Raw genomic sequence first — 20,615 nt, forward strand, 5'->3', positions numbered from 1 at the left:
ATAAATTAATAAATAACAAATGGTAAATTATTAACTGTCAGGCCATTGAATTATTATTGTTGCTTGCATCCCATAATGTGCAGCTCAGACAATTCGGCGTGACCACTCTCTGAGACAGACGGGGTATACAATCAGACCATATCTTGGTAAAATGCATGAATCAATGTAAAGTTTAACTTATTATTTGGAGATAAAAACACATACAGATAATTTCAAACACACACCACTGCTGTGGTTATCAGACATCCTCGAATCGAATTTGAAATTCAAATTTGAAAATGGTAGAATCCAGTTTTGTTTGGCAGCGGAACGCGTCATCACTGAATTGATAGGAAAAGCACTGGGGGCTTGTCTGGACGAATGGCGAATATGGACTATCAGCGGGACGTTCAAAATTTCAGGAGAAATGCAAGTGCTCGGTCCTCATGTTCCTCTCTCGCAATGGAGATAAAAAGAAAGAAGATAAGTGAGAGCACTGTATTCTTGCAATCAGAGGTAATGTGCCAGTTTGTTGTCAACCGATTAGCTAACTACTAGGCTAGCAAACTGAAGTTTTTCTGTAACTGATGCCTGTCTAACGAACGCGTCAGCTAGCTAACTTTAGCTAACAACTAACGTATCCAGCTGAGTTTACGATTTATTCTACATAGCGTTACAGTAGTGTTATAATTTGCGCTCTAGCTAGCTAACGTAAATGCAGAAATATTAATGGTTTGCTAACTGTTCCAACGCTTTCTTTTATATGATCACTGATTTTTGTAAAACACTAGCCTCAATTCAATCTATGTGATACGTTACTACATCCACTCTGGCCCTGTCCAGAAACAACCCAGCCTCGCTGTAGCCAAGTTATGTAAGCGTCATCTCCACGATATGTTGAGTTTTACTTGGCTACATAGCCTCTGTCTAGGCACTTATACTGACACTTATGGAGATGTATATTTCCTTCTGATCGTGGCTATTTCTGAATTTAGCTAGCAGCAGTGGTGTAAAGTACTTAAGTAAAAATACTACTACTTAAGTGTTTTTTGTTATCTGTACTTTACTATTTTTATTTTTGAGAACTTTTACTTTTATTTCACTACAATCCTAAAGAAAATAATGTACTTTTTACTCCATATATTTCCCTGACAGGCAAAAGTATTCATTACATTTTGAATGCTTAGCAGGACAGGGAAATTGTCCAATTGTCCACACTTATCAAGAGAACATCCCTGGTCATTAATACTGCCTCTGATCTGGTGGATTCACTAAACACATCATTCATTTGTAAATGATGTCTGAGTGTGCCCCTGTCCATCAGTAAATTAAAAAAGGAAATGGTGCTGTCTGGTTTGCTTAATATAAGGAATTTGAAATGATTTATACTTTTGATACTTAAGTACATTTATCAATTACATTTACTTTTGATACTTAAGTATATTTAAAACCAAATACTTTTAGACTTTTACTTGATTCATTTGCTATTAACGTATCTGTACTTTTACTCAAGAATGACAATTGGGTACTTTTTCCACCACTGGCTAGCAGATTGTAATGTGATACTCCATTAGCGGTTACAGGATAGGTACTGTTTTGCATAGCACATAGACAAGATGATTCTATTTCAAATCTCCTCTCATTGATTGAGACAGATGTACACTTTGTTGGATAACTTCACGGAACAAAAAAAATATGTATTTTATAACTGAGCATTTTGAAAATGTAAAACGAACCACCTGCAACTGGATACGGACATTTTAGAATGTGCATGTATTGGCCGAATGGGAACGAATATGGCATCGTTGCCAAGATAAGGTTGGTGGAAAAATCTCTGCTATGCCAAATACCACCTGTCCTGTGACGGCTAATGGAGCGTCACATTAGCCCGTTACAATATGCTAGCTGCGTAGATTGGACCCGTTTCTCTCCTACATAACAACTTTTCAGTGGTCACAAAGAACACTCCTGCTTTGCATGTTTGTCGAAACGTTATTTTGTTTGCTCTATTAACAAACGAATGTTCTTGCAGGCAAAATGCTTGAAAATGTCTACATCTGAATGACACTCATGAAATTAAAGAGGACATGAATTTGTTGTACATAAAACAGATTTCTAAGAAACTAACAGGTGACAAAATAGAGGAGAAAGAGATCCAGGCTAAATAATCAGAGAACTGTACTATTTGTAGCCTATACTTTCTTTAGCCTCTTACACCATCAGCTGTCTGTGGTGTAAATAAATGATTTGGTTTTTTAATAAAAGTCATCCCTATGTTAATGGTTTATTTGTTGGCTTTCCTCTTGTGTTCTAGCAAAGACCACCCAACATGTCATGCACATCAAACCCTGTCAATCTTTTGTCTGCCCAACCATACATTTGTCATGTTTTGAGTTTCTTTATTTCAGAGGGATTAAATGAGTTTCAAATGAGTGTTTTCGAAAAATTTAACATTCTTCACATTTAGTCTTTGCTCTATTGACTTGCCTTCCAGTATCCCTCGTTCATCAAGATCTGTGTCCTCAACCCAGAACCCATCAATGTCTCCTGTCTGTGACGTGTCACATCCTTTAGCTAGAGGATATCACCAAACTCCTTAGTTACCTGTCTCCTGTGCATCCACACTATTGTAATTCACTCTTTATATTACTATGGTGTTATCCCCCTCCTACAGGACTCTAACATGCAGGAGAAGATGGACTTTGAGATCCGCATGCGGGATGGGACCTACAAGCTCCTGGTGGCCAGCACCAATAGAGAGCAGATCCTGAATGCCTCCAAGAACCTCCTGACCTGCAACACTCGGATCAAGGCCTACATGACAGAAATGCACAAGGAGAACCATGATATGAGAGTCGCATCTCAGAGGTAAAGATAGTGTCTGGTTATGTGTGTTTGTTTGTGGAGTCATGCTCCGTAAGTGAAGTTGAATTTCTAATGTGTTTTGTGTGCCATAGACTATCAGATCGAGTTTCAGATGATCGTGTGGCATGCAGAGGAAGAGTGGCCTTGTCTGGTAAGATCCTTCTCTTTATTTGTCAGAAGGGAACAATGACTGTCCTGTATCACTTTTGATATTCATAAAGATCATTAGATATTTGAGCCGAGCCACTTGTCTTAGCGCCGTTGTTGGAAAGTATACTGGGATTCTTCCATTTACTGACAGGTTTGTCTTTGTCCTCCACTGTAGGGCTGCGCATACCGTTGATGTGGAAAGACTCTGACCACTTTAATAACAAAGGGAGTGAGTAGATTGTCATTTATTGTTTTCAGTGAAGGAAAAGGAAAGCAACATAGGAGAAACCGATTCTCTGGAAATTCACTTAATTTCATTTAGACTGAACCTAATAACTAAAGCAATTCTCATATACAAGCCATGTCCTTGCCAATATTCAAAATATGTATTCTGAGTCTGGATCTAGTTATGGTTGTGAATCCTGGTTTTAGGCACGCGGCGGGTTGCCATCTTCTGCCTGATGAGAATTGGATCTGAAGTTTTTGACACCGAGATGGTGGTTGTGGACAGATCGATGACTGATGTTTGTTTTGAGGGTGTAACAGTTTTGTAAGTATTCACCACAAATACAAACTCATATTGTTGAAATGGGATACCTTGGTTCTATGTCTGCAGGACCCTATCAGCTTCTCTCCAGTTTCTTGTTAAAGATGCACTCCAGGATCCAAATTTGTAACATATTGGATTCGTAACATATCAAACGAATTACAAAGCTTGTATGATATCATACAAAATGGATGACGTAGTACACAAAAAACAGGGACCACTTTTGGCGTGTGAGCACCACTTTCAAAACTACTGACTGAAATTATACAAAAGTTTGAGAATGCATCTTTAAGTGTTCTGAATCTGACATTTCCCTCCTGATTGACAGTAACGATGTTGGGCCTGCCTTCGAGCTGAAAGTGGAGCTGTATAGCTGTGCCATAGAGGAGGAGACCACCATGGTCAATACCCCAAAGAAACTGGCCAAGAAGTTACGCAGCTCTTTTGGCAGGGCATCTGGGAGGAAACTCTGCCCCCTGCTTGAAGCTGGAGACCCTGACGCTTTCCTGCAGTCCAACCCAATACCGCTGTACGTGAGATGTAGTTAAGGCCCAGAGTTTTCCCTGGTCAGGTCTCATGGTCAGGAACAACATTGGGTGATTTACTGCACTGTAGTCACCCCTTTTGGTTTGGCAGTTGTTGCCTTTTGCCTAGTAAGTCATCTGGTTAGTCTTGTATGTTGAATCACTTTGGGTCTCTGTCTGTCCTTCCTAGGGGGGCAAGGTACAGCCTGCTGGCGTACACCTCTCTGGGCTTGGCCTGGGCCGATGGGGCCTTCCAGTCCCATTCTCTCATTGTCCTCCAGGATGGTAAGAGCAACACTTCATTGGACATTCTTATCTACCGCATTGCGTTAAAGATACATTTCATTGCATGTTTTTGGCTTCAGAAATGGTCACAATATGCCTTGTTTGAACTCTTTTTCTCTTTAGCTGAGTCGTCCTCCTGGCTGCCCCTTTATGGGAACCTCTGCTGTCGTCTAGTTGCCCAGCCCGTCTGTATGACCCAGGACATGATGAATGGCTATCTGATTCAGCAGGTGAGCTAACTGTTATCAACTCTCTGACTGCTCCCTGACAAACTATAGAGTACCATATCTGGCCCTGCCAGTCAAGCCCTGATAAGTAGAGCTAAAACCTTCTTTAGTCATATAACATACCCTTCTATGGTGTAGAAAAGTAAACCAATGTCTTACCGTATCTCCCTACATATTACCCATAATAATTGTCTTCTATTCCAGCAAAGTGTGGAGGGGCTGTCCCGGTACTGCAGCCTGTACTGTGTGCTCAGGGCTGGGAGGCTGTTCTGCTACTACACCCCTGAGGAGATTACTGCCAAGGTGGATCCCAGCCTCATCATACCCACCAACAAGGTAGACATTGCCATGGTAACCGACCAAAATCATTGTGATAGAACAGCACATAACTGTTAGTTTTCAGTTTTTCATCCCTGGGCTTTCTTGCTGTTTCTCTGTCCAGGACACTAGGATCCGTGTGGTGGATAAGGGCCCTCAGAAGAGGTCCAACAGTCTGACCATCACCAACCCAGTGGTGGGGGGGGCTCTGACCAACATCTTCACAACTGACAGCAGGGAGGAGCTGGAGGACTGGATGGAAGCATTCTGGCAGCACTTCTATGACCAGAGTGAGTGTTTGGAAGAGCAAAAACCTTAATCTCATGCTCTTTCTTTCACAGATTTAATCCAAATTGTATTTCTCCACCCAACGCTCTGATCTGATTTATCTTCTCTCTCCCAGGTCAGTGGCAGCACTGCTGTAGTGAGCTGATGAAGATTGAGGTTACGTCACCAAAGAAACCCCCACTCTTCCTCACCAAACAGGCTGACTCTGTCTACAATGACCTGAGTAAGTCCAGTGCCCTAAACCTTTGACTACATATTGTCTTAGATTTTTCTGATATGCAGTTTTGGGTGAGAAAATACGACTTACTTATTTTTCAAATGAGCCCTGCAATACACACAAATTAAATAGAAAATGCAATCAATCAAATAATAAAGATATCAAATGAATACAATCCATCACATAATCAAATAATCAGTCAGATCATGTGAACTCCTCTGAAGAGGTCACTAAGTTTCTGTAAAACTGCCTTACTGAAACCAGTGTTGGGACCTTTTCGCTGTCAGACACTATTTATATACTATATGATTAATTTAGTAAATTTTCCATCTTGTTCTATAGGTATAAATTCTCCTGGAAAGTTTGAGAGTATCACCGACATCATCCACAGCAAAATTGAGGAAACAGGGGGCCACTTCCTCATTGGTGAGGAGGAGGCAAGGGAGCCTCCTAAATGGTCTGCTCTGTTTGACGGGTCCATCCCCATGGTGGTGCAGAAGAGTGTTTTGTCTCCGGGCAAAGAGAGTCCCTGTCCCAGCCCAACTCCCAGCTCTGTCTCCAACGACAACAAGAAAAGGCGTGCCCCGCCCCCACCTGCTGATAAGCAGCCTTTCAGCCTCCCACCAGCCAGACCCCCTCCTCCATATCAGGAAAAGGAGAACGTTGGGGTGCGAACCAAGACGGGACGACCTTCGCTGGACGCCAAGTTCTCTGCCATCATCCAGCAGCTGCAGAGGAACCCTGGTGGCCTGTCCAGAAAGAACGCCCCCTTGGGCCAGATAGAGCCTCTCCAGCAGGACTTGGAGTACCCCCAGACTCCTGATGTCCCCCCCAGGCCTGCCCCCGTCCCTGCTCCACGCAACAAACTGAGGAAGTCCTTTAGGGAGAAGATGAACCCTAAAGCCTGGTGACTGACTGAACCTCAACTGGGACTAAAGCCTGAAGCCAAGGTCACCAGTGGCCCAAATATGCCTTTTAACTTTTACTAATAGGACCTATTTGGGTGTTTTTAGGGACATTTCTTAATGACTAAGCAACCTTCCTTTAATGAAATGGTCTTATTCCAATGTGTGTCCAATAACTCACTGTAGGAATATTATCATGTATAGACTGCAAATACACTTCTGAATGTGGGACCTTTGGGATAAATGTTCTCTTGGTTCTTTTGGCATGGTGTACCTAACCACTATGATGATAGACTATGATAATAGTCCTTAATGCATTGGCCTTTCTAACCAGAATATATCACTGAATCGATATATATTGAACACTTACCAGCGACACAGCGAATAGTGGATCTAATGTAAGCATTGCATGAAATGATCTTATAGGCCAGTAGAGGAGAAAATAATTTCAGTTTTGCCCTGCACTCGATATAAGCAGTGGCCTGAAGATTGAAATGGAACAATTCACTTTCTAGCGGACCAAACTAATGCACAGTACACTGTGGCCTGAGCCAGTTATCACTTTGTTTTCTATTCTTTTTAAAAACGTTTTTTTAATATGTAGAGCGACAATGGGTTTTAAGGAACTGTTTTGGAATTGTAGATGTATCATTGTTCCAAATAATTAGCCATTTATTTAGCCGTTAGCACTTGTTTAGTAGTTAGGCTAGCATTTGCTAAAATACACAGGATTTCAAAGCACCATGCCGTTTGTCATGTTTTAACACTTTTAATGCGTATTCGTTAACAATATTCGGTGAAATGTCTAAAGTTAATGGTTGTACTAGAGATTTCTGATTAGTTATTGTTAAATGCGTATTGTTGATGGTCTGTGTAGCCCTAACGTATTGGATTATCTTGTTTCCCTCGTATACTGTAAGATATCTAACGGTCTTTGATGTTGTGGATTAAAATCCATTTCTACTACTTAAAAACATTTTTTTTTAACTTTCTTATGTTGATTTGGTCCAACTAAATGCTTAATGTGACCCTTGACTTTAGCCTGCTGACGGTCTTGTGCCATTTCTAAATGTAAAAACTAGAGGTCAACCGATTATGATTTAACGCCGATACCGATTTATTAGAGGACCAAAAAAGCCGATGTCCCATTAAATCGGCAATCTTTTTATTTTATTTGTAATAATGACAATTACAACAATACTGAATGAACACTACAGTATAATACATCAATAAAAATCAATTTAGCATGTTCAATTTGGTTAAATAATGCAAAAACAAAGTGTTGGCACATATCCCACGTTTACTTCTCCATGTAAAAAAGCTAATGTTTGAGTTCCTTGCTCAGACTGAGAACATATTAAAGTTGGTGGTTCCTTTTAACATGAGACTTCAATATTCCAAGGTAAGAGGTTTTAGGTTGTAGTTAAAATAGTATTTATAGGACTATTTCTCTCTCTACCATTTATTTCATATACAGTGCCTTGCGAAAGTATTCGGCCCCCTTGAACTTTGCGACCTTTTGCCACATGTCAGGCTTCAAACATAAAGATATAAAACTGTATTTTTTTTGTGAAGAATCAACAACAAGTGGGACACAATCATGAAGTGGAACGACATTTATTGGATATTTCAAACTTTTTTAACAAATCAAAAACTGAAAAATTGGGCGTGCAAAATTATTCAGCCCCCTTAAGTTAATACTTTGTAGCGCCACCTTTTGCTGCGATTACAGCTGTAAGTTGCTTGGGGTATGTCTATCAGTTTTGCAAATCGAGAGACTGAAATTTTTTCCCATTCCTCCTTGCAAAACAGCTCGAGCTCAGTGAGGTTGGATGGAGAGCATTTGTGAACAGCAGTTTTCAGTTCTTTCCACAGATTCTCGATTGGATTCAGGTCTGGACTTTGACTTGGCCATTCTAACACCTGGATATGTTTATTTTTGAACCATTCCATTGTAGATTTTGCTTTATGTTTTGGATCATTGTCTTGTTGGAAGACAAATCTCCATCCCAGTCTCAGGTCTTTTGCAGACTCCATCAGGTTTTCTTCCAGAATGGTCCTGTATTTGGCTCCATCCATCTTCCCATCAATTTTAACCATCTTCCCTGTCCCTGCTGAAGAAAAGCAGGCCCAAACCATGATGCTGCCACCACCATGTTTGACAGTGGGGATGGTGTGTTCAGGGTTATGAGCTGTGTTGCTTTTACGCCAAACATAACGTTTTGCATTGTTGCCAAAAAGTTCAATTTTGTTTTCATCTGACCAGAGCACCTTCTTCCACATGTTTGGTGTGTCTCCCAGGTGGCTTGTGGCAAACTTTAAACGACACTTTTTATGGATATCTTTAAGAAATGGCTTTCTTCTTGCCACTCTTCCATAAAGGCCAGATTAGTGCAATATACAACTGATTGTTGTCCTATGGACAGAGTCTCCCACCTCAGCTGTAGATCTCTGCAGTTCATCCAGAGTGATCATGGGCCTCTTGGCTGCATCTCTGATCAGTCTTCTCCTTGTATGAGCTGAAAGTTTAGAGGGACGGCCAGGTCTTGGTAGATTTGCAGTGGTCTGATACTCCTTCCATTTCAATATTATCGCTTGCACAGTGCTCCTTGGGATGTTTAAAGCTTGGGAAATCTTTTTGTATCCAAATCCGGGTTTAAACTTCTTCACAACAGTATCTCGGACCTGCCTGGTGTGTTCCTTGTTCTTCATGATGCTCTCTGCGCTTTTAACGGACCTCTGAGACTATCACAGTGCAGGTGCATTTATACGGAGACTTGATTACACACAGGTGGATTGTATTTATCATCATTAGTCATTTAGGTCAACATTGGATCATTCAGAGATCCTCACTGAACTTCTGGAGAGAGTTTGCTGCACGGAAAGTAAAGTGGCTGAATAATTTTGCACGCCCAATTTTTCAGTTTTTGATTTGTTAAAAAAGTTTGAAATATCCAATAAATGTCGTTCCACTTCATGATTGTGTCCCACTTGTTGTTGATTCTTCACAAAAAAATACAGTTTTATATCTTTATGTTTGAAGCCTGAAATGTGGCAAAAGGTCGCAAAGTTCAAGGGGGCCGAATACTTTCGCAAGGCACTGTACCTCTGACTATTGGATGTTCTTATAGGCACTATAGTATTGCCAGTGTAACTGTATAGCTTCCGTCCCTCTTCTCGCTCCTAACTGGGCTTGAACCAGGAACACATCGACAACAGCCACACAAAAGCCGCGGCCCTTGCAGAGCAAGGGGAACAACTACTCCAAGTCTCAGAGCGAGTGACGTTTGAAACGCTATTAGCGCACACTCCGCTAACTAGCTAGCCATTTCACAGCGGTTACACCAGCCATTAGGCTGACAGGCTTGAAGTCATAAACAGCGCTGTGCTTGTGAAGAGAACGCACAAAAGTGCTGTTTGAATGAATGCTTACGAGCCTGCTGCGGCCTACCATCGCTCAGTCAGACTGCTCTATCAAATCAGAGACTTAATTATAACGTAACACACAGAAATACGGGCCTTTGGTCATTAATATGGTTGAATCTGGAAACTATAATTTCGAAAACAAAACGTTTATTTCAGTGAAATACAGAACCGTTAGGGATGCCACCCATTAGATAAAAACCTAAGTCTAAATATTCTTGTTACATTGCACAACCTTCAATGTTATGTCATAATTACGTAAAATTCTGGCAAATTAATTCGCAATGAGCCAGGCTGCCTAAACTTGCATATACCCTGACTCTGCGTGCAATGAGCAAGAGAAGTGACAATTTCACCTGGTTAATATTGCCTGCTAACCTGGATTTATTTTAGCTAAATATGCAGGTTTAAAAATATATACTTCTGTGTATTGATTTTAAGAAAAGCATTGGTGTTTATGGTTAGGTACAGTCGTCCAACGATTGTGCTTTTTTTCGCAAATGCGCTTTTGTTAAATCATCTCCCAGCGTTGCATCGATTATATGCAACGCAGGACACGCTAGATAAACTAGTAATATCATCAACCATGTGTAGTTATAACTAGTGATTATGATTGATTGATTGCTTTTATAAGATAGGTTTAATGCTAGCTAGCAACTTACCTTGGCTTCTACTGCATTCGCGGAACAGGCAGGCTCCTCGTAGAGTGCAATGAGAGGCAGGTGGTTAGAGCGTTGGACTAGTTAATTGTAAGGTTGCAAGATTGGATCCCCCGAGCTGATAAGGTGAAAATCTGTCGTTCTGCCCCTGAACAAGGCAGTTAACCCACCGTTCCTAGGCCTTCATTGAAAATAAGAATGTGTTCTTAACTGACTTGGCTAGTTAAATAAAGTTATTTTAAAAATTGGCGCCCAAAAATACCGATTTCCGATTGTTATGAAAACTTGAAATCGGCCCTAATTAATCGGCCATTCCGATTAATCGGTTGACCTCTAGTAAAAACTAGTAACCAAAATATCCTCCATCATAGTGCAGTTGTACCAGGAGATGGCGGTAACACCTTAAGCAGGCTAAGCACATCCACATACTGCAGCAAATGCTGTATAATCAGTTGTGGGTAACGTGACTCAAATCACTTTTAGAAAGGGCAGACTCACTGACGTAACATTGCATATAACTATCTGCTATAAATGACCACTGCTGTCCTTTTTAATGTGAATAATACTGCTTGTCCTAGATAACAGCATTTGAAGATAACACCCAATATCAGCTAATACCATTCTAATATAAGGACACTTCATCACTCCCTAATCAGACCTAGGTACGGTCTGTACTTTTATAAATATCTAAAATATCTCTCAACTGAAAACGTATTACCAGTCTGCATACAGCCACTATTAATGGAAACACAAAACCTTTCTTTGAATTTTTAGGAACCTTCTGTTCCAGACATACTGTCAGCAAATTGCATTAAGATGTTATGAGTATGACCCAACACTGGTAAAATGCCTTGGAATAGATTTGTAGTTGGGTCTACATGACATTTCAGTATTTCACAATGAATCTTCTTAGGAAATGAGTTCCATTTCCCAATCCCACCCATCTGTGGTATAGTACCACCACAATTAAGGGGAGAAAGACATTCGTAGATAGTAAAATATTTTAATTAAATATACAGAGGATCATATAATACAAAATGTTTTTCTTGTTGTTTGCCAGCTGAATCATTGGTAAACAGATGGCACATCGTATCAAAAACACTTTAAAGAAAAACAACATGGAAACAATGTGGAAAACAAGAACACAAAACAAGCAAATAAAAAATGTCCTAACTTTAGTGTTCAGATCTAAATGTAAGGTGACCTGTGACATCTAGATTGTGTAACCAGCTGTATGCATTTATACTATTTACAGATTATAACATATTACACATGATAACAGACAGTCAAAAGTATTTACATGATTAAAAAGTCAGACATAGAAAGATGCCAGAGAATGGATTTGAACGTTAAGGAACTTAAACGTCAGTTACTGACGCTGCTGAGGCAAACATGACATTAAGAGCATGTAATTGTGAATGAATGTTTATCTTAAAGGAAAAAAATTCCACCCAAAAACTATATTTTGCTATTTGTTTCATTAGTCCATTGTTGATATAGTCCCAAAATGTTTTGCATTTCAGCAATCAAGTTTTCAAGATGTATAACATTAAAAATACAGAAATACGCAGCATCATATGATGCGAAATAGATTGTAACGGCTGTATTTCTGTATCTTGAAAGTTGTATATCTTGAAAACCTGATTGCTGACATGCAAAACATGTTGGGACTATATCAACAATGGAATAATGAAACAAATACCAAAATATAGTTTTTGGGTGGAGTTTTCCTATAAGTGTCTGCTCAATCTCAGTCGATTGGCTTTAAAACAAATTTAAACAGCAAATGTGTTACCTATATTTCACATGTTCCAAATACCCATTAAAAGCAGTTATGATGGTTGTTAACCCAGACCAGGTGCTATTATTCCTCGGGCGCTACACGCTGCCTTTTGATCACTATGTCTGGCAGTGGCACATAAATCTATTATAGTAGCCATTCTCTACACCAGTGCTTAACTATCCCTGTGCTAAACGGTAACTATGGTACTATACAATTACAGTCCAATGAGTTTGCACTGCAATGTGATGATAGAATGGAACCTTATAACTGTAATAATAATAGATTTATTTTATATAGCGCTTTCCATTATACAGATAATCTCAAATACGCTTAAAAACAAAAAACTAAAGTACATGCAGTTCTTGGGCTGGACAATGGTCTTCAACTGAGGCTGGCGCGTCCAGGCCACATCCAACTCCGGTGGGCTGCACAAACTGTAGGCCAAGCCTACAACAGTCTCCTGAAAGTCAGTCATGATAGAAAACTAGTGCTGCAACCCCTAATCGAAGATTAAGAAAGGCACAGATATTCACAAAGCAATAATCTACAAGACACATTCGTATTTATCATGCATTATGCTGTTGAATGAAGGAGGCGCAGTAAACAGCCTTAGACCAGTGATGTTTCAGAGCTGTCAGATGTCACAGTAGGCAGCATCAGTGACTCATGTTAAGCGCAGTATAAATACCTTCTGTTCAATATATTAATGTATCTGGGTCACTTTCCCACCTCTCAAGGGTCAACAAAACATTTTGAGAGAATGTTCCTGACAAACGATACGACTTGCCTTAAAAACAACTGATGATAAACGTCAAATGTGGTTTCTTCACAGCTTGGGTGTTCTGATGAAAATGAGCTGTTATCTACATACAATACCTCAGCACCTTGTGGTTTGTACAGCACCTTGTTTTAACACAGTCATTTCTAAGACGTGTAGTGGTCTAATACATGAACACAAACAGGCCACAGCACCACACTAGAGAGCTGTAAAACAGATCCAGAACATTGATTGAAGGTGGAGTAGCCGAATGCTTAACAGTTGCATGAACTTTTCCGATGGTAAATCTTCTGAAAATAGTTTATTTTAGATAGTCCCCTCATGTTTTTAAGTGTTTCAACCTGATAAAAATCCCCAGAACACATTTGGAGGATGAAGTTGTCGCATTGCAGTGATTTGGAATCCAATCCTTTGGAGTCCCAGCAAATATGATTATCCCCCTGACATGCATGCCAATGGCTTTTCTCTGTCTCCCTCCACACTCAAAGATAATAAGAACCTGACTGTTGAGTGAGAGAAACAACCTGGTTGGTGAACACAAACACTACATAGAGTGCAAATTTATCCAAAGTAACTAAGTGGTGATACAGTGCAAAAAAACACAAAAATACACGAAAATGGAACTGTGTGCCTGACTAAAGAGTTAATCCACCATCTACAGTTAATCAGTGTTGTCATGCTTACTGAAGAATAGAACACTAGATCCACTGTACCAGGGTGAGACGGTTAAGCTCCACGTGGGTCCGTCTGTTAGAGTCTGGTGCTGGGGTGCATGGAGGACAGCTGTGGGTGAGTGAGGGTGGACAGGGGGTACAGGTGGTGCAGGAGGTCCCCGTACAGGGCCGCCCCCCCAGGGTGCCTGTAGAAGTGGTGGGGGCTGGGCTGGGAGGCCATCAACTGCCTCTGTAGCATCATGGAGTGGAAAGCTAGCGGAGGGACCAGAGGGGACACGGCTGTCTGGCTCTTCAGGTACTGGAGGTTGTGATGGAGGGCGTCCTGCATCCCGGGGTACATCCCTGGGTAGAAGGGCGCGTGGGGAGGGTAGGTGTGGCCCTCGGGAATGTGGCTGTGGAGGTGGAAGTGGACGGCGTGCGCCGGTTCGGCTGGTTTGAGCTCCTCTCCCTGTGGGTCACCTCGGCGGACAGAGCCGGCGGGGTGCATGGGGGTCACCACTCGCACCTTGCGGTCTGGCACCCCCTCATTCTCTAGTTCCCCCAGGCTTCTCTTACTGGGTCTAGAGGCACCAACAGCCTCAGCGTGGCTTTTAGGGTTGAAGAAGGGCTGAAGGGGTTCCAGGTGTTTGGTGCTAGATATAGTCATCGGAGGGACTCTGCACGCTTTGGGGTGACAGTCTAAACTCTGGTGCATCATGGGATACGGGAGGCCACAGAAAGAGGGCTTTGTGAAAGACATCCTTTGAGAGACAGGCTTGGAAATACTGAAATCTTGAGGTTCCTCTTCCATTGGTCTATCCCCATGTGTTTGTGTCCTCTCAGAGAAGTGGGGAGCTCTGTAAGTCAAATATTCTCTGTCAGAATTGTTTGAGGTGAATACCTCGCTGCTCTGGCGTTCCCTGATAAAATGTCCATGTTTGTCTCTGTTGGGATAACTGTCCATTCGCTCTTGACTCAGACAGTTCTCTGTCTGCCGGTAGAGGTTGTGTAAGTGAGGGGAGGAGTAGCAGTCACCTGCGTAGCCTGGTGGTGCCTGACTGGGCTGCTGCTGCATCCGTGTCTCCCCTGCGTTCTCCTCTCCATCCTGGGTCTCAGTCCTGTGGAGGTAGGGGTGCCAGGGGGGGTGGAGCTGGGGCTGGAAGTGGCTCACTCTGCAAGTGAAGGGCTCAGACAAATCCCCCAGAGGACTCCTCTCTTGATGGGGTTTGATGCTCTGGGCGTGCTGGATGACAGAAGGCCTGAAGACAGGAGCCATCTCTGGGCTATCCGGCAGGAAGTCCTGCCTCAGTTTCACCACCTCTTCAACACAACTGTCGCTCACATCACCCACGCTGGCTGACGGAGTGGGAGGAGGAAGAGGAAGAGGAGGGGAACTGAATGAGTAATGATTTGTCTCACAGACTTGGGAGAGGAGCTTCTTCTTGGCTAGTGGGGACATGACCCCCAGGTTGTCCTTTGAGTACGCTGTTGGCATGGGCATGTGACACTGATTAATCTCTTTGTTTTTACTGGGGGAGTCCTGTTTGTCTGTGATTAGCTCTGTGGAGTACTGCTGCAGTGGGGGTGGGCTCTGCTTACACATGGGCAGCACCTTCCCCACCCTCCCACCATGTCCATAACTGAGACTGTCTGTGTCTTTAGTTACCGGAATGTCAGGATTGCTTGGGTCAGGTAGACTGCTATACCCAGGCTTACTGTTGTTGTCCCAGTGGTATGGATATGGGGTCTTAGACAGGGTTCCATCAGCTTGGTCCCTTTGCTCAGGGTTGAGTTTGTCTGACTGTGGCTGTTGGGGATGTCTCCACTCGGACAGTGGAGACAGATCACTGTGGAGGACAGGTGTAGCTCTGTGGCAGTCTGTGTTGGGGGGATTCAGTCGCGAAGGTTCCTCCTCACTCACTGTCTCCTCTTTCTTCAGGGTGAGTTGTAACTCCTCCTCTTCAGGCTCTTCTCTAGGCAGAGGATCCTGCTTCATGGATGCTGGCTCCTGGTTGTCCCCTTTCTTCTCAGATACCTTAGTGGGAAAACACATGCCATACTGTTATTCTTTTTTGTGTGTACTTTTTACTCCCTTTTCTCCTGAATTTCGTGATATCCAATTGGTACAGTCTTGTCCCATCGCTGCAACTCCCATACGGACTAGGGAGAGGCGAATGTCGAGAGCCATGCTTACTCTGAAACACGATCTTGACACACTGCTCGCTTAACCCGTGTGTCACAGCCTGGGATCGATACCGGGGCTGTAGTGAAAACTCAAGAATTGCAATGCAGTGCCTTAGACAACTGCGCAACTCGGGAGGCCTCCATACTGTTATTCGATACATAGACATGATGCGTGTGTGATGTTAGCATATGTTATCTTTTCTAAGAAAGAGTGTGTGTGAACCTGTGTTTGTGAGAGCCTGAGACAGACGGACAGAAAACTAGTGAGACTGACCTGTGAGAGCTCCTGGCTTTTTGCAGTGTCCCCTCTCTCCCTCTTCTTCCTGGCCCCCTGCCTCTGGTGTAGTCCACCTTTAGGTCGTTTCGCTGTGACCCCTTTGTGTTTGGCACCCCCCTCTTGGGCTCCATGCTCCTGTTTTTTGGGTTTAGCTGAGGGGAGGGGTTTGTCTTCCTCTCCTTTGGTGTGCCTCTCGTAAGGTAGGAGGAGCCTGGAAAGGTCAGAGTGGAAGAGACTGAGTTAACCTAAATCTGACACAAAGTTAATATGGATTTATCACCTCTTACCCTGCCCATGTAGCTGCAACGTAACATGTCTAAAAATCAACAAGTCTTTAAAGATTCATGTTCTTTTATTATATATGATTTATTTTTACCCCCTTTTTCTCCCCAATTTCGTGATTATGATCTTGTCTCATCGGTGCAACTCCCCAACGGGCTCGGGAGAGGCAAAGGTCGAGTCATGCGTGCTCCGAAACATGACCCGCCAAACCGCGCTTCTTAACACCCGCTCGCTTAACCAGGAAGCCAGCCGCACCAATGTGTTGGAGGAAACACCGTTCAACTGACCACCGAAGTCAGCCTGCAGGCGCCCAGCCCACCAGAAGGAGTCGCTAAAGCGCAATGAGCCAAGTAAAGCCCCCCCCCACGCCAAACCCTCCCCTAACGACACTGGGCCAATTGTGCGCCGCCCTATGGAACTCCCGGCCACAGCCAGTAACGACTCCCAGGCTGTAGTGACGCCACAACACTGCGTTGCAGTGCCTTAGACCGCTGCGCCACCCAGGAGGCTAAAGATGAATGTTTAAATGCAAACCACCATGGGTCTGGGAATAAGAAAATAAATCAATTTATAAGATAACTCCCCCACACAGTAATGAAAAGCTCCAACTTATATTGGAAGAGGACATTCGCTCTAGGAAGTTATATTAAGATTAAATGGATACTTCGGGATTTTGTCAATGAGGCCCTTTATCTACTTCCCCAGAGTCAGATGAACTCGTGGATACCATTTTTATGTCTCTGTGTCCAGTTTGAAGGGAGTTGCTAACTAGTGTTAGCATAATGCTAACAGTTATTACTTCCAGTTATTGCACTAACGCTAGTTAGCATTGGCTTGCAAAACTACCTCAAACTTAATACTGGACACAGAGACATAAAAATGCTATCCATGAGTTCATCTGACTGGAGAAATAGATAAAGGGCCTCATTGACAAAATCCCGAAGTATCCCTTTACCTACCAGAGATGCTAGGCCTACAACTGTGGCGTAGACAAAGACACAACTTTAACTTCAACCTTCATTTTGACACTTGACTGACCAGAGTACACAGTGGTGGTGGATGTGAGTCAGCTAGCATAGACTAGAGAGCATGCTGCAACACAGAGCTGGTATGTGCTGAGAGAGCTGGGGAGCCAACTAACACCTGGCACTGAGCCAGCAGATGAGGCAAGGCAGAGGCCCCCAGTCAGGGCTTGTTAATCTTTACATCACATTACCGTGGAAACGGTTAACACACTACAGCTGCTAGACTAGAGTAACTAAAGAACCATCCATTCTGACTGAGCTGTGCTGTTGATGAGACTAATTACAGGGTGGATTGTGACATGAAGGGGGCTATTATTACCAAGATCTTATCAAATGTGTGAAACAAAATATGGACCAACATAAATACTGAGAAAAACATGTTGAATAATACTGTACAGGTGGAACACCACAAAACAGAGTATCAAATATTGAAAAGAGGTAGTAGCAACCAGTGATGGAATGTTTAATATTATTTGGAAAGCCTCGCCCATAACTTTAAGGCCAGCTATTATAATAACAATCCAAATGCTATTTGGAAATAACTTCTCAAACCTTCTCAAGGCATAGAATTATTCTCATGTGTGCACATAAAGTTGTTGCTCAATTTCCTCTTTAAGGGACATTGTGGTAGAACAAACCAGGAATCATGCATGAGTGGTTTGCTTCTTCTTCACAAAGAGAAATGCCTTTAAGAGTTGAAGTGGCTCAGTGGGAATTTTGTTATTTTTTCTACAAACCAAACTGCTGGCAGCAGAGGCAGTAAAACTACATTTCATACAGCTGGCACCAGGCCCCAGGCCAAGAAAGGAAATATACAATTAAATGTGACTTATTTGAAAGAGGGAGAGGGAGGAGAGAAGAAAGACAGATGTTAATGTAGTGAAACAATTATTCACCATAAACCACTGCACCGTTGAGAAATAATGTGGTGAACTCGACGTGACTAACTATATAAATAGGGTGAGGAAAATAGTGAGTAATTTCATATACACACTGTCGAGCTGCTCTCACGTTTCCAATCTGTGAGGATACCATCTGCTGTAAGATTGAATACCATGCCATGCTAAGTTTGGCACCTAGCAATACCAATTATAAATCAGTATCTATCGGCAGACATGGATGATAATTACATAATCCGGCATTTTTGTGTTGGGAGATGAAGACCCATTGTCTTATATCTGGGTAAGAACATGACTGTTTTTCCCTATATCACTTCTCAAGAATGCCATTGAGAGGTGAAGGTACCGTCCATACTGGTGTGGTTATCACACCTCGGTTGAACATTCTCCTAAAATCCATGTTACATCACACAAAGTGTTAAACTTAATATTCCAGACACAGTATCTTGTCATTTAAATTTTATTCGGAAATTAACTAAAAATAACAATGTTCTTTTGGCACGACAGGATGCTTGATTCTTTTCTGCTTCTCTGTTGCTGAACAGTTAACTATGAAGAAGAGTCACACTATAAATAGCACCTGCTCTGTAAAAGACTCAATGAGAGAATAAGTACAGGGAGAGCATATAATATTCTCCTGATCACGTAATACAGTAATGGTAATACAATATGACTTATGTCATTTCCTGAAAGCAGGGTGCCTGGGACAGTCTACAATCGAGAGGCCATGAAAGGAATTCAGTCCGCTATGAAGGCTTTTGGACAGTAATAGGTTACATTTATGTAAATATAGGGATTTATCTTATATAAATCCTTGGTGGAGTTCAAAACAGAAAATGCGTCTCCGAGGAACACTTCTAGTAATGAATATGACACACAATATCAAAATCAAATGCAAGGTATCTTCTTGCACACTAGAGGGCAGAAAGAGCACAACATGACAGACATGGAAAAGTCAATGAGGGAATAACTCAATGAGGGAACAAGAGCTTACATTTTGGCGAGGTCAATAAATACTTAACTTCCGGTTGTGGCTATTGAGCCTTTCTTTACATGAGCAGCCATTTTCCATGATGTTCATAGTACATTCCAGTATGCAACCTAACCAGTAATAAAAAATACAAAAGTTAAATAGGCAAAAGAGGCAGACAGGTCTTTCTCTTTCATATTGGAATGTAATTAGGCTACAACTACATTTCTTAATATAATGTAGGCCTATTATTGTAAGATTCTTTGGAAATCAATACAATTGTAATTCAGTGACAAATTCAATTAAGCATGTGCGTCCCATTAAAATAATGGATTTACATGCCAAACAAGCAACTGAGCAATAACATTATGTTTTTACTAACAACAAGCTGGTCTTTCATCTGAGTTAAAGGGGGATTGGTTTGTGGAATCCAGGAAAGGCCAAGTCACCAAAGTGGTGGAAAACCCCTGCAGACTATTCCATTAAGTACTTTTCCTGGTGATGAAATTAATTTGAGCTGGCGCTCTGTTTATTTCAGAGGCTTTCTTAAAGGCCCAGAGCAGCCAAAAACATGATTTTATATATGTGTTTTACATATACAGAACAGTCAAAAGTTTGGACACACCTACTCATTCAAGGGTTTTTTGTTATTTTTTTTCTATTTTCTACAATGTAGAATAACAGTGAAGTCATCAAAACTATGAAATAACACACACAGAATCAAGTAGTAACCAAAAAAGCGTTAACTTCTTGGTGACAGGGGGCAGTATTTTCACGTCAGGATGAAATGCATGCCCAAATTCAACTGCCTGCTACTCATCCCCAGAAGATAAGATGTGCATACAATTAGTATATTTGGATAGAAAACACTCTGAAGTTTCTTAAACTGTTTGAATCCTGTCTGTGAGTATAACAGAACTTATTTAGCAGGCGAAACCCCGAGGACAAACCATTCAGATTTTTTGTTGTTGTTGAGGTCACTCTCTTTTCAATGAGTTTTCATTGGGAATCCAGATTTCTAAGGAACCTTCTTGCAGTTCCTATCGCTTCCACTGGATGTCAACAGTCTTTAGAAATTGGTTGTGGTTATTCCTTTGTGTAATGAAGAAGTACGGCCATCTTGAACGAGGGTCACTTGAAGTGTACTGTTAGATAGAGGCACGTGACCAGAAAGCATGCCACAGATCATCCCGTCTTCAATTTTATCGATTGTTTACGTTAAAAAATACCTAAAGTTGTATTACAAAAGTAGTTTGAAATGTTTTGGCAAAGTTTACAGGTAACATTTGAGATATTTTGTAGTCACGTTGCGCAAGTTGGAACCAGTGTTTTTCAGAAATTGCAGCCCAAATAGAGTTCAAGTAACATACACATCTC

At 41.9% G+C, this 20,615-nt stretch overlaps 2 protein-coding genes across 2 annotated transcripts in view; one reads left to right on the plus strand and one right to left on the minus strand.

The window, feature by feature from the left end:
- The first annotated feature begins 323 nt into the window (after positions 1-323).
- On the plus strand, positions 324-7,559 carry rtkn2 (rhotekin 2). The gene is made up of 12 exons (XM_029669232.2): positions 324-495; positions 2,654-2,847; positions 2,937-2,995; positions 3,170-3,223; positions 3,427-3,544; positions 3,870-4,070; positions 4,256-4,350; positions 4,474-4,580; positions 4,782-4,913; positions 5,020-5,185; positions 5,299-5,406; positions 5,743-7,559. Exons 1-12 carry the CDS (start codon positions 361-363, stop codon positions 6,309-6,311), a joined length of 1,938 nt encoding a protein of 645 aa, XP_029525092.1. The 5' UTR covers positions 324-360; the 3' UTR covers positions 6,312-7,559.
- A 3,815-nt stretch (positions 7,560-11,374) lies between these two features.
- Positions 11,375-20,615, minus strand: part of LOC115136513 (AT-rich interactive domain-containing protein 5B-like) — a 63,097-nt gene continuing 53,856 nt past the window's right edge. Inside the window, exons 9-10 of the mRNA XM_065023141.1 lie at positions 16,060-16,273; positions 11,375-15,636 (exon numbers count right to left, since the gene is read on the minus strand). Coding sequence (XP_064879213.1) covers positions 13,699-15,636; positions 16,060-16,273 — 2,152 coding nt within the window. The 3' untranslated portion in view covers positions 11,375-13,698. The remainder of the gene's footprint in view (positions 15,637-16,059; positions 16,274-20,615) is intronic.

Source organism: Oncorhynchus nerka, linkage group LG10 (genome assembly GCF_034236695.1).
Source record: "Oncorhynchus nerka isolate Pitt River linkage group LG10, Oner_Uvic_2.0, whole genome shotgun sequence".
Taxonomy (NCBI): domain Eukaryota; kingdom Metazoa; phylum Chordata; class Actinopteri; order Salmoniformes; family Salmonidae; genus Oncorhynchus; species Oncorhynchus nerka.